This window comes from Macrobrachium nipponense, chromosome 40 (genome assembly GCF_015104395.2).
Source record: "Macrobrachium nipponense isolate FS-2020 chromosome 40, ASM1510439v2, whole genome shotgun sequence".
Lineage (NCBI taxonomy): Eukaryota > Metazoa > Arthropoda > Malacostraca > Decapoda > Palaemonidae > Macrobrachium > Macrobrachium nipponense.
The window spans coordinates 55,991,750-56,006,575 of NC_061101.1; the positions used below are offsets into that span (position 1 = coordinate 55,991,750).

The 14,826-nt window shown below is 39.6% G+C and overlaps 1 protein-coding gene across 2 annotated transcripts in view; it reads left to right on the plus strand.

The window, feature by feature from the left end:
* LOC135212170 (dnaJ homolog subfamily C member 8-like) overlaps positions 1-14,826 on the plus strand; it is a 117,804-nt gene that overhangs the window by 73,332 nt on the left and 29,646 nt on the right. The window contains exons 2-3 of one of the 2 annotated variants that reach the window (XM_064245601.1): positions 3,592-3,802; positions 3,885-3,951. In XM_064245601.1, coding sequence (XP_064101671.1) covers positions 3,680-3,802; positions 3,885-3,951 — 190 coding nt within the window. In that variant the 5' untranslated portion in view covers positions 3,592-3,679. The remainder of the gene's footprint in view (positions 1-3,591; positions 3,803-3,884; positions 3,952-14,826) is intronic. The other variant, XM_064245600.1, reaches the window with a different exon arrangement.

A 14,826-nucleotide genomic window follows, 5' to 3' on the forward strand; every position in this document is an offset into this window, starting at 1 on the left:
GTCTCCCTTAGCCTTTACATTGTATCTTCATCAACTGGAGAAGTATTTGGTGCATCAAAAAGAGATTTGGTATCACTGTTAGAGGAGAATGCAATAGAGCAGGTGTCAGGAAACTCCCTGGGGTTTTACAGCTGACTTTTTCTGGTGACAAAGGTTGGCACTAGTGCTATGTGCTGGTACTCTGCAGATTTATTCATCTGTCCCCTTTCTCCATAGAATCATCCAGCACTTTGCTGGCGACAATTCAGAAGAATAATTGGATGATATTGGAGGACGCTCAGGATGGATATTTCACATTCGATAAATCCTCAGTCGTGTAGTTTCTCATGATTTGTATTTGCAGGGAAGGTATTGGGCACCAGGAGAGAGATGGTGTCACCTTTTGGGAGTGAAGTCTTCTCTACTTAACAACTGGCAGATGTTGGCCACCTCTATCAATGGGATTTTTAGGGCCAAGTGTCTGTTATTTTGTCTGGTTCAGTTGCTGGCCGTCATGATCAATTTTCAAAAGTCTGCCCTGATTCCAACTCAGTCCATTCTCTATCTAGGGATAAGGATGGACTCAAAGTTTTCAGGCTTTTCTAACAGAGAAACGAGCAGACAGCTTATCACCTCTCGGAGAATTTCTATCCTTAAGGAAGCTTTTTATGAGACAATGGCAGTCTCTGTTGGGACACCTAGTGTCCCTGGAAAAATTTGTCAATTAGTGAGGCACAGGATGCAGCAAGTTCAGTTCTGTTTGAAAGAAAGTTGGGATAGGAAGTCTTTGCTAGACACTCATTTAGTCTCCATCCCGTTAAGTCTTTAGGAAATGTTAGCATGTTGGAAGGATTGTCGAAGACTGCTGACAGATTCATCCTGCTGACAGGTTCATCCCCAGGCGTAATGAACCCAAACCTCATGTTGCTTTAAGGCGCTTCAGGGAGAGGTTGGGGAGCATGTCTGGGGGACCTAGAGATAGCTGGGTTATGTTCATCACATGAGAAAGAGTTACACAAAAATATCCTTGATCTGCTGGCGATATGGAAGAGTGTGCTTCAATACCAACACCTTTATTCAGGAATTAGAATAATGTTAAGGCTAAGCTATTACCAAGAACTGTAAGGATTCTAAATTCAACCTTGTTAATGGGGGATGAAGATGAGAGTCTACTCTGTCCTGTTAGGGATGTTAATTTATTCATACAGGTTAAAGCCTATATGGGGTAAAGTTAACCCATGACCAAGAATGCAATGCCTTTTTTTGTTTTTTGTTAAACTTCTAATAAGACCAGTGCATGAAAAACTTTATTGAAGGTAAATATTCATAGTGTAAGAGCAGTTAAAGTTTAAGCATTTGTCACTTGAGGTGATTAATACATTACAGAGAAAGTGCAATTCGATTTCTTTTTTTTGCTCATTTTAAAAATATAGAAATTGCATTCGAGAACTGTAAAGTCCTTAGTCCAGCTGTAGAATTGGGTAAAGTTTTTTCCTGATCTGAAAGAAGAGCAGTCTTTCAGGCTCTTTATTTTTTACTCCTGGGTGTTGTTTTTTGGGGGGAGCATGAAGCCTGGGAAGACCTGAAAGTGACTAGTTAAGTCAGCAGTGGCTATCTTTTGTCAAGAAAGTGATAATGGTAATTGTTCTAGAAGCCCTCAGTGACCCTAGATGCTGAACTGATGTCATCACAACTTAGGGCTGCATGGCTAGAAGTCAGCTTGACTTCTAACCCCCAATTTATAGACTTTAGTCATCTTGGAACAGGTTAGTGTAAGGGGTCATAAGGTTGGCTTGAACACCTTATGCTTCATAAATCTTCCCTGCAGAACTTTCCTGAGGAAGCCAACAGAACTGATGTTGGGATAAGTGAGGCAGAAGGTCCAGATGGAGGCATCTTGGAAAAAGCCACACTCATCACTAGTTGAGCTTGGGGAAAACCATCAGTAGGGCAGACTGCAAAGGAGATGGAACACTAAGGCAATGACATAATTCTTGGTAACAAAGCATAAGAGGAGTCCCATCTAGAATTGTAATGTTTTGAGGGTAAATACTACTGAGACCTTCATTGTGCCAAAGACTCGTAAGAGCTTCCTGTAGTCAGTCCTCTTGTCTGATGATCAGGAAAGTCAGAGTAGGAAAAAGTTCTGAAGGTGATGTTAGAAGTTTGTCACTGAAGTAAAGCTCTTAGATGTATAGTTGAGCAAGACCTCTAAGATTGCTAGATTTTATAATGTTCAGCACACAAAAAAAAAAGATGTATTCTTAAATGAGATGAAACTTACAGCCAGGTGAAGTGAAAGAAGTTGATATTTAAATAGGTAGAGGTCAAAGGGATGGCTTTAACTGCAAGTCTAACCTGAATTTGTTTATAATCTTGGATTTGTCTTCCTCCCTTGACTGACAAAATGTGGTTTTTAGAATACAGTGGCTTGTATTTGTGCAACAAAGACTTTTTAGCATATATTAATATTAGCCATGTCATGCAGTGAGGACATCAACCATTATTCTCTGTATTTTCCAGTTTGAAGTGTTAACATTAAATGTTACTGAAATTAAGACTTGTAGTTAAGTAGGATTTTTTTTTATTCAGATTAGCTTTGTCAAATTTTCCTTGGTAAAAACACATATGACAAATGAAATATGCCAGTTATTAAACCCTTAATTTTTAAGTGGTGGACACCATGTTCTGATTGAATTTTTAGAAGCCTGGTATTTAAAGAAATAACAACAGTAAGCTTACAGTACACAAGTTTTGACAGATATAATAGGGTGTAATGGTTACAGTAAGTAAGAGAAGTTAGTTAATGTATTCTTTACCATGTTCTGATTGAATTTTTAGAAGCCTGGTATTTAAAGAAATAACAACAGTAAGCTTACAGTACACAAGTTTTGACAGATATAATAGGGTGTAATGGTTACAATAAGTAAGAGAAGTTAGTTAATGTATTCTTTTCATGTACTTCTGAAATTCTGCAATGTACTGTATAACCAAATACGTTTCAAACAAGTAAACAGCCATTGATGGTACATACCAGATTTAAGTATGTGATGTTGCTGTTGTTTAGGAACTTTAATGTGCAATTAACTTTTAGTGAAGACAGTAATATTTTCTTTGGGATGAAGGGAAAGCATTACTAAAGTGAGTAACTCTAGATGCAAACAAGGGTTATTGAATATTTTACGTTGCTATTTTGCTAAATGTTGCATGATAGAGCCTGACAGCAAGAGGCTTTTTGTTTATCTCAGGGTACTCAAATATGTATCAGTGAGAGTTATATCAAATAAAGGGTAGAATTTTAATCCTCTGTCAAAAGATGCATGCTGTTGACAATTTAGTTTTAGATTTGGAAGATTTTTACTTTATTTTTAATGTTTAAGGCAAAATCACTAGAGTGAATTCTTTTCTGAATGAAATTATATATGTATAGATTCATGTATTCCATCATTTTAGGCATGTTTTCATGTTTTGGAGCTAGAAGCATAAAGGACACATCCATATGAGGTGATGGCCATTTTCTCATTAATTTGTTGTGGAAAATTCTGTTGAAAACCATACTGGTGCCAGATACCAGTGTTGGTGTTAGCTGTCTAAAATGATGGCTGCTTACAGACTGGTGGATGACAAGCTGTCCAGAGTTTTACATAGAACCACCTTTACACCTTGGGCCATTTGAAGAGCTGGTTGAGTTCCTGGAACGATGAGCAGAGATCGCATTTTGCAATGGCCAAATCTGAAATTGCCTTTGATTGTAAGAAATGTGGTTGAAGATCGCACCCCATTTGCAATACTTCAGGTTGATGCAGCATGGAAGAGGAATAAGGTAGTTTTCTTTTGTAAATATTTAAGTACTCATGCAATGTACAGTGAGCAAGAATTTTTAACCAGATTTTTACTAATTTTAGATGTCTATCCTGGTACATCCTGACAAGAACCAAGATGATTCAGAGAGAGCACAAAAAGCATTTGATGGTAAGATAAGTATCCTACAAGTATTTATTTGATGTTTTACAGCAGTTTGGCAAAGGGGACCCTGCTATTGACAACATATTTTACACTTACCATATCAAATTGTTACTCTATACTGTATAATGACAGACACATGAAGAGATTTGTTTGTTAATTGTTGTTAGGTCCCAAGTTTTTGATTCTAGAGCACATATTTACTACTAAGGTTTGGGTTTAGCATTTCATGTCCATACTAAAAAACCAAGAAGATGATGGGTTAATTAATATGGGCAGTATATTTTCTTGTACACTTAATTAGATAATATTTTTTTAAAATTTGGATTATACTGGTTGGGGCTAGATATATAGCATGCAAATGTTTCAGGTTCCTTACTAAAACAAGCTCTGTCAGAATTGACTTCTGTATACTTTTTAGGTTTCATGACTGTTGTAAAGTGGGATGATTTCCGGTCCACTAGAAAAAAAACTAATAGCAAACTCATCATTCATTATAAGCTAAATTGCAGTTGCAGTGTACCCAGACTCATACATTCTAAATTATTCAGAAGAGATGAAGTAAGAGAGCTGCATTTGGACTGTTGGATGGTAAAAACTACCCATTTCATTTAAATGCAACAGTGAACAACTTTGAGAATATTCCCCTAATTTGTTTCAGCAGTTAGCCCTTCCACCACTGCAGGGCTTGGAGGAAAATGTCACCCGAGTCCAACAGAATTTTGAAAATTCCGAAGGATGTCAGTAGCATTATTTTTCTTTTTTGTTTGAAAGTGTCCTGTGTATTGACTTTAGATTAATCGTAAAATTATATTTTTTAACTATCAAAAATAATGTAACAGCAAAGTTAAGCAAAGGGAATATGTACCATATTGTATTGATACTCTGCAAGACAAGCATAGTTCTAAGCAAATCTTTTCATTTTGCACACAATTTTTCTTTTACAATTGCAACAAGTTTCTTTGTTTAGGTGAAAGCTATGTGTTTCCCAGCATCAAAGATGTTAAGTCACACCCCAGGTTTAGCTTAGATTAACTAACATGGTCACATGACTTGTGACCAAGCACGGATGCCAATAGCCCCTTGCGTACACAATTTTTTAACTTTACCGTTTACCAGCTGGCACTAGAAGATTTATGCTAATGTTAAGACTTCAGGTTTGTTAGTTATGAAAAATACAAGTTGATTAAAAATGTCATGTTTTGTGGTTGGTGTGCTGTGCGCATTCAACTGTCTCAGGAATAGAAGAATCGGTGCTTATCTAATGCAGCATCATTATTATTATAGTTTTTAGTTGACTTATTTAATACACCCTTGATGTTTTTTCAGATTCATTGATTTTGCTATTTAATAAGATAAGCATTTCTGAAACTAACATGCCAGCAAACTGCACAACTAGAACAGCTTACTGAGAAATGTATACAGTATAAACTGACCAGCTGTGTTTTGTTAGAAACTTCCTTGTCAATATTGCGTGTGTGTGTAAATTGATGGGACTCCAGCTGGTGTAATATTTTAAGGTTTTGATAGTTTTGGGTGTTAGATCATTGTGTGGTAACGTAGTGTACTGGGTAGAGGCAGTCCTGGGCTTACGACGTTCCGAGTTTGCAACGCTTTTCAATTATATTCGTCAGAAATTGTTTCCAGGTTTACAACACATGTTCTAGAGTTACGATGCCAATCCGACGGAAGAAATATGACTCCAGAAAGGCAAAATACTATACATATTGAGTAATATTTGACTGCATGTAATGTTCAACCCCATTTTTACTGCATATACATAATTAGGACTTAGCATAATATATCCCTTACAATGTTGAGTTTTGATTCTGGCAATAAGCCTAGCCTATGTTAGCAGTTGCTACTGTAGCCTAGTTTAAGGTTCTGACATCTAAAACTAAGAAACTAAAAGCATAGAATATGCTAGTAAATTGTATAACTAATCAGTATGTACGTACTCATTTCAAATACTTATTAATTAACCATTAATTAAGCTACCAACCTTTTGTTTACGTACATGGTTTTGTCAACACTACCAGTAGTGAACGATCACCAAACAGCCACTTTTAACTAGCACACAGTCTAGTAATCACAAATTGTTCATATACGAAACAAACCTGAGGTCTTAACATTAGGATTTACTAGCGCCAAGCTGGAAACCGGTAGAATTAAAATTAAACTTGTGTGATCCAGGGACTATTGGCATCTACCAGGTCACGGGGTCATGTATTACCCAGAATGCCCTTGGCGTCCTGTGACCTACCAGTTATCTTTCTACCGCCTTTAAGATAGGATGTGTTCTCTGTGTATCTGTTTAAAGCTGGTTTTAGTTTGCCCGTTTTTATCCATTTCATTTTCATTTTTCTTAATTCTCTTTCTCTGAGTGTGCTCAGTGTGGGTGTGAGCTGTAAGAGTGTGTAAGTGGTGAGATGGAGTTTTTTTGTCGCCGTCGGGATCTTCCTCTGTTTCGAAGGCAAGACAAAGGAAATGCCCTGGAATCGGTGGCTTTCCGTGTTCAAGATTCCTAACTTCGGTGTCGACGATCCTCATCCAACGTGTAGTAGGTGCAGAGAAAATGTATGTACAATTACTAATCCTTGTTCTGTTTGTCGTGGTTGGTCGGTGGAATAGTGGAGGAAGTTTTATGAGAAAAGCCAGTACAAAAGAAAGGAGTCGACACCATCTTTGGATGACCAAGTGTTGCCGGCTTCTTTTGTATCGGCGATACACCAGACTGCTCCATATGTTTTGCCACCTGCCTTTGATTTGTCCCATAACCCTTCGGTTTCTCCTAGCGGTTCGTTATCGGAAACTAGGAGGAGTTTTGGGTAATTTTATGCATAATATTTATGCTCCTTTGTTCCCAGCAGGGAGGGGGGGAGCATCGCCATCTTTTTTCCTTGTGCCAACTCGCGATGCGAACAGGATGGAAGGTACGTGGGTGGCGCTAGGCCTACCAGGCGTACCAACCCTGGAAGGTTTGCTGTCGCATTATATGGCGTCACGATTCCAGCAGAGTCCGGCAGCGCTGAATATTCCTCATCCCCCTGGATTGTCCTTTATGGGAAATAATGCTGCGGCTACGCCAACAACTTCAATGTTGACGGCGATGCAGAACGTGGGAGGTAGTTTTGCTACAAACGCAGGGATGCCAGCAGCAGCCGCAGAGTCTCTCCCTACAAGATTGGTGACGTCGCAACCAACGTCACACACTGACATGGCGGACACGATGACGTCACAGCCTACTGCTTCTCGGTCTACTTCGTTGCCTTTGGACCCAAATACGCTTTCTGACTCGGTAGTACACACTGTAATGAAGAAATTACAGGATCTAGACTAAGAAAATTAATAAGAAAGACAAACAAAAAGGCGTGATTCGTCTTCTTCATCTTCTTCCTCTAGCTCGGCGTCATCGCTAAGTTCGATGACGTCACGTGCATCAGTCAAGCTTTGGAGGATACGGGATTTTGTGACTGATCCTCGGGCCAAGAGGAGAAGAGTGAATTCTTCTTCATCTTCGGGCCAGGACTGTCACATCCCAGTCAGCAAGAAAGGCAAGAAGTCAGTGGCTGGTAAGCTCAAAGCTAGCGGACGAAGCCTTTTACAAGAGTTCAAATGAGCGAGTGAGCCGACGGTCGCTGGGCTGGCGGCCGATACGGAGTTGCCAGTAGAGACGACAAAGAGTCTAAGGAGACTACAATGTCGTTGGCGAAATCGGTGTTGGGGGCGAAAAGTGCAGTAAAGGATAGAGGAGTTACCTTTTTTGCCTGTAAGACCGTTTAAAATACAGAGAAAAGATGGAAAGGCTCTTATTAACCCTTTAACCCCAATTGTACATATTAAACGTCGACGAAAATTGTCTGTCGGGTGCAGAACCGACGTACGAAACGTTGACGAAAAAAGTTATTTAAAAATTCGGGGAAAAATAGTTATAGGCCTACTAGGCGAAAACTTTTGAATCACGCACCTTGGGGGATGCTGGGAGTTCACGGATCAAGCTGTTGTTTTGTTTACAATCGTTACCCAGGCGCGCAAGTGCGAATTTCTTTCTTCTCTCACTAAAAAGCATCAGTGACACATCTCAGAAATTATTTTGTCACTGACATAATTTTTGCACCATATTACATTCGCCCTTCCATAGAGTTTTATATATGAAAATGTGCACAATTTCATGTAGAATACAACAAAAAACAATCATGGTTGTAGCTTTTATCAGTTTTGAATAATTTCCATATAAATAACGATAAGTGCCAAAATTTCAACCTTCGGTCAACTTTGACTCTACCGAAATGGTAGAAAAACGCAATTGTAAGCTAAAACTCTTATATTCTAGTAATATTCAATCATTTACCTTCATTTTACAACATATTGGAAGTCTCTAGCACAATATTTTGATTTATAGTGAATTTATGAAAAAAACTTTTTCCTTACGTCTGCGCAGTAACTTCCGAAAAATCAGAAATATTTTCGTCTGATTGTCATAATGTTTGCACAGTTTTATATTAGCCGTTACATAAAGTTTTATATATGGAAATGTGCGCAATTTCATGTAGAATACACATTAAAACAACCCATGGTTGTAGCTTTTATCAGTTTTGAAATATTTTCATATAAATAATGATAAGTGCCAAAATTTCAACCTTCGGTCAACTTTGACTCGATCTAAATGGTCGAAAACTGCAATTTTAAGCTAAAACGCTTACATTCTAGTAATACTCAATCATTTACCTTCATTTTGCAACAAATTGGAAGTCTCTAGCACAATATTTTGATTTATGGTGAATTTTAGAAAAAAACTTTCCTACATCCGCGCAATAACTGCTGAAAAAATCTTAAATTTTTTCGTCCGATTGTCGTAATGTTTGCACAGTTTTATATTAGCCGTTAAATAAAGTTTTATATATGAAAATGTGTGCAATTTCATGTAGAATACAACTAAAAACAACCCATGGTTGTAGCTTTTATCAGTTTTGAAATATTTTCACATAAATAATAATAAATGCCAAAATATCAACCTTCTGTCAACTTTGACTCTCCCGAAATGGTCGAAAAATGCAATTGTAAGCTAAAACTCTTACATTCTAGTAATATTCAATCATTTACCTTTATTTTGCACCAATTAGAGGACTCTAGCACAATATTTTGATTTATGGAGAATTTATGAAAAAAAAAAAAACATTTTCCTTAAGTCCGTGCGGTAACTTCCGAAAAAAATAAGAAATTTTTTCATCCGATTGTCGTAATGTTTGCACCATTTTATATTAGCTGTTACATAAAGTTCTGTATATGAAAATGTCCACAATTTCATGTAGAATACAACTAAAAACAACCCATGGTTGTAGCTTTTATCAGTTTTGAAATATTTTCATATAAATAACAATGTGCCAAAGTTTCAACCTTCGGTCAACTTTGACTCGACCGAGATGATAAAAAAACGCAATTGTAAGCTAAAACTATTACATTCTAGTAATATTCAATCATTTACCTTTAATTTGCAACAAATTGGAAGTCCCAAGCACAATGTTTCGATTTATGGTGAATTTATGAACAAAACATTTTCCTTACGTCCGCGCGGTAACTTTTCTGAAAAAATCAGAATTTTTTTTCTACCGATTGTTGTAATGTTTGCACCATTTTAAATTAGCCATTACATTAAGTTTTATATATGAAAATGTATGCAATTTCATGTAGAATACAACTAAAAACAACCCATGGTTGTATCTTTTATCAATTTTGAAATATTTTCATATAAATAACGATAAATAGAAAAAAATTGACCTTCGGTCAACTTTAACTTGACCGAAATGGTCAAAAACTGCAATTGTAACCTACAACACTTACAGTCTAGTAATATTCAATCAATTACCTTCATTTTGCAACAAATTAGAAGTCTCTAGCACAATATTTTGATTTATGGTGAATTTTTGAAAAGTTTTTTTTTATGCCAGCACATTACAAATTCATGCATCATATTGTGATAATATTTTCTCTGTGTTGCTTTGATCGTTTTACAATTTGTTATATGTATACCAAAATCATCGCAGTTTAGTGTAAAATATATTGAAAAGATAATTAACTCATTAGCTTTAACCAATTTGCTCACAGCGCGATTTGTATACAATTATTTATAAAAAAAAATTTTGCGCTGTCATATATTCCAATATTTAAATATGATAATGATATTTTTTTCATTTCTGATGTTAGCAAGATGTTTTCCTTGTCTTTTCCTCATTGGCATGATGAAATTCTTGCCGAAACATACATAAACATACGTAAAAGCGTATGTCAGAGGTGAAATGGAACGTGTAGACTACTCGAAGTCTGTGATCGCACTAAATGGACTTGGTAGCTGAGCCTGTCGTCCTCCTCGATCGGGGATGTCTTACAGATGCCATTTCTCCCAATTTCTTTGACAATAATTATCAAAATTTACGATAATAGAGGAAATATTGCATTTTCTTATACGGATCAATGTTTTAGGCTTATTGAGTTACGTTAACTAATTACCCTGTAACTACGAAAGTAAGAGGAATTTTGACGAAATATTTCGTATACGTATTCTCAATTGCCATATGAAGCTCCATGAATTTTTTCATGACTTTGCATTTTTCGCCCTATACCTCCATATAAAGGGGTTCCGGCCGGCCCCCTTAATTTTGAAAATTAAGCGTGCTGTGATTTTTTGAAGAAAAAAAAAAAATCCGGTTTGGCGCTCACTCGCGAACGCCGCCGGCATACAGAAGACACTTTCGGAAATACCGGCTCGGCGTTTAAGGGTTAAAAGAACGAAGAATAGTGAGTTGACAATCTCATCTGATACGTTGGTGGAAGGAATTGTCCGCCTAGATGAAGGATCAAGGCCGAATTCTCCGACGGTCGTTGGAGACGATATCAATCGTCATGGAGAATTGAACTCAGTTTCGAGAGAGCCTTCATCTTGGAGGTATAGGTGAGATTCTTGCTCTCGATCCGTGAGCAGAGAAGAAGTGAGGCAGTCTCGTTCTCCTGCTGACTGTTCGGGATCGAGCCGTCGGCGGTCAGCCGAGATCAAAGGGACCGCGGCCGTAGGGGCAGACAGCAATGAAGAACCCGGACGTTTGTCATGGGATAAGAGTGAGATAGCGTACTCTTCGTTGCCTGAGCCACAGCACGCTTAGAACCGGTAGGGAATGGGAAGGAAAACCAAGAGTCTCTGGCTTCGTATGCGGAGGTGATTGATTTGATTCGTCAAATCAATAACCTTTCGGGGAGAACGGAAACACCTGCCAGTGTGCTTCCTCCGGGGATTGACATGGCATTTGGGTTGAAAAAGGATACCAAGTTGTCGTGTAAATTGTCTTGTTCAAGTCATGCAGAGTCAGTTTTACAGCATACAAATGCATGGATTGCGGGAAGGGATAATTCTTTAAGATCAAATAGATTGTTTAAGTTTATCCCTCCTGCAATGATGAAACATAGGATATATTATACGACATCGACGGTTCCTTTGCTATCTAGACAAATTAACCCAAATGTGGTAAGGTTAAGACCTGGATTAACCTTAGAGCAAGTAAAAATGGAATGCCCTTAGATGACTTGCCAGGAGGCTGCTACGTTAGAAGCAACAGCTTCTGTCTTTCAGACCGATTCTTGGTTGGATCTTTGGTCAACAGCAGTGGCGAAAATTGCATCCTCAGAAATGACAAGAAAAGTAGTGGATGAATCAATGTTCATTAGATTACTACAATCAGGTGCCAAAGCAATTGCATACTTGACAAATTTGAGTGCCAATGTTTGGGCAAATATCCTATTAATGAGGAGAGATGCAGCTTTGGCTAGGCTAAGCCGCTCTGTTGATTTGGATTCCCTGCTAGCAATGAGGAATGGGAATATCTTAAGAGTTGCAATTGCTGTTGCCAGAAGCCATACTAGAAGAGGCTATAGATAGAAGAAGGATGGACACTAACGATAGATTGGTACAGCAGGCAGTTAGAAAAACATCTAACAGTTAAAATAACCCTATGGAGGTAAGGCAGCAGCAAATACCTCGAAAGAAGCCAGTGAGGAATAGCCTCCCTAGTAGAGCAACAAGACCCTCTTCCCCAAAGAAATTAGATCATCGGCCCTTTCACAATAGAAATAACAGAGGAAGGGGGATTAGGGGAAGAGGGAGAGGCTCAAGGCAATAGGATGGGCGCCTCTCATCACTCAGCCACACCAGTGGGGGGTTGCCTGGCGAATCACTGGAAGGTGTGGCAGGAACTGGGAGCAGAGCAGTGGGTGGTGGATGTTCTCAGGGTCGGGTATTTGATTCCGTTCGAAGTATCCCCATCCCTGACGGAACAGCCATTACCTCACCTCACTTATGCTCAAGAACCTCAAAAGGCTTTATTCTGCAAGAAGAAGTGAAGATGATGGAAAAAGGGGCTGTGGAACAAGTATCCATTCCGTCGAAGGGGTTTTACAGCAAGATTTTCCTTGTACTCAAACCCAACGGGGACTGGAGGATGGTAACAGACCTGTCAACATTGAATCTGTTTATAAGAAAGACCAGATTCAAAATGGAAACTCCGAAGATGGTTCTACAAGCACTCAGGATCAAGGACTTTATGCTGACAGTCGACGTGAAGGATGCATACTTTCAGATCCCAGTCCATCAGTCTTCAAGGAAATTTCTCTGCTTCAATCTTGCAGAGAAAGTTTTTGAGTTCAAAGTTCTGTGCTTCGGATTGACAACGTCTCCTCAAGTTTTTACAAGAGTGTTCACTCTCGTGTCGACATGGGTGCATGCTCAGGGGATCAGGCTAATAAGATATCTAGACGATTGGCTGGTGATAGCAAAGTCCAGAGAGAAATTACTCAGGGACAGGGCGACCCTTCTGCAGTTTTTCGTCACAGCTTAGGCATTGTGATAAATCAGGAGAAGTCGCAGTTGGATCCAAGTCAGCGGCTGGTGTATCTGGGAATGGTTATAGACACAATAAAAGCCCAAGTATTCCCGACAGACCAAAGAATAGAGAAATGCAAACAAGTGGTGAATGCCTTTCTGGAAAAACAAACACAGCCAGCAAAACAGTGGCAGGTAGTACTGGAAGTTCTAACTTCCTTGGAGAAACCAGTACCACAAGGGAGGCTACACCTTCGATCTCTACAATGGAGGATGAAGGAGTTTTTGTCACCAGTAGTAGATCACCCGTACGAGGAGATTCCCTTGTCGTTAGAAGTGAAGAAAGACTTGCTGTGGTGGGTGAAGGACAACAATCTGACAGTGGGTGTTCCCCTTCAGCAACCCTCCCCGGATCTCTTGCTGCTCTCAGATGCGTCACTAGAAGGTTGGGGAGTCCATATGGAGGAGGTGATGGTTTCAGCGAAATGGAGTGGCGAGGACAGAGAACTCCATATAAACGTGCTGGAGTTAAAAGCAGCGTTTCTAGCACTACAGGAATTCCGGGAGAGGGTGAAGGGACAGTCAGTGGTATTGATGTCAGACAACACCACAGTAGTAGCTTACATAAACAAACAAGGAGGTCTAGTGTCTTGACAGTTACATGTGATGACAGTTCAACTTCATCAGTGGGCTGTAGAGAAGCTAGTAGACATCAGAGTCAGATATATTCCGAGGAAAAGAAACATGGTGGCCGATAAGTTGAGCCGAAGGGATCAGATCCTGGGTATGGAGTGGTCCTTGCACCAACAGGTAGTGGACAGGATGCTCATGTTGTGGGAAAGGCCAATCATAGACCTATTCGTAACCATGTACAACAAAAAGTTGGAAGTGTATTGTTCAGTAGTCCCAGACGTAGAGGCAGCAGCAGAAGATGCGCTGCAACACCTGTGGGACAATCTGGACATTTACGCATTTCCTCCATTTTGTCTAATCCGTCAGGTTCTGAACAGGGTAATGCAGTCTCAAAACCTCAGAATGACTCTGGTAGCTCCTTTATGGCCAAAGGCAGAATGGTTTCCGGACCTCTTGGAACTCCTAATAGACGTGCCGAGAGAGTTAACCCCATTGAACAACCTACTATGTCAACCCCACGTGGAGAGAGGTACCACTGGTCGGTGAAGTCCCTATCACTTCACGGGTGGAGACTGTCAAGTATCTCCTGCGACCGAGAGGGTTTTTGCAGAAAGCAGTAGCGCAGATGGCAGGTAATATCAGAAAGTCATCGGCAGCAGTATACCAAGGAAAATGGTCGGCATACTGTGATTGTTGTCGTAGAGGGAACTTGTCTCCACTCGGTACCACTATTCAGCAATGCAGACTTTCTGATATATCTCAGGACAGAAAGGCATATGTCTGTATCTGCGGTGAAGGGATACAGGGCTGCTCTAGCCTCGGTCTTACGCATGAAAGGTGTGGACATTTCATCTGAATGGGAGTTGGCCATGTTGATGAAGAGCTTTGAGCAGTCATGTTCGCCAAAAGAACTAAAAGCCCCAGATTGGGATTTGACCATGGTACTGAGTAGTCTGACAAAACCCCCCTACGAACCACTAAGGCAGTCCACAGATAGGAGCCTGACCCTGAAAACAGTCTTCTTATTGGCCCTAGCCTCAACCAAAAGCGGGGGGGGAACTACATGGCCTGTCATATATCGTGAAGCACTCGAGAGGTTGGAAGTCAATGGTATTTGAGTTTGTTCCAGAATTCGTGGCCAAAACTCGAAACCCTTCAGTAGTGGACGGTAGATTTGACTCCTTTTCCATACCTTCTGTGGCAGATTTCATAGATAATGACAGAGATGAGATGCTTCTGTGTCCCGTCAGAGTAATGAGAGAGTACTTAAGAAGGACAGGGGACCTCAGGCCTGGTTGCAGGAGGTTGTTTGTAAGTACAGGAAGGAACAAAAAGGAAGTGTCCAGGAATACAATATTGTTTTGGCTAAGAAACGATCAGAAATG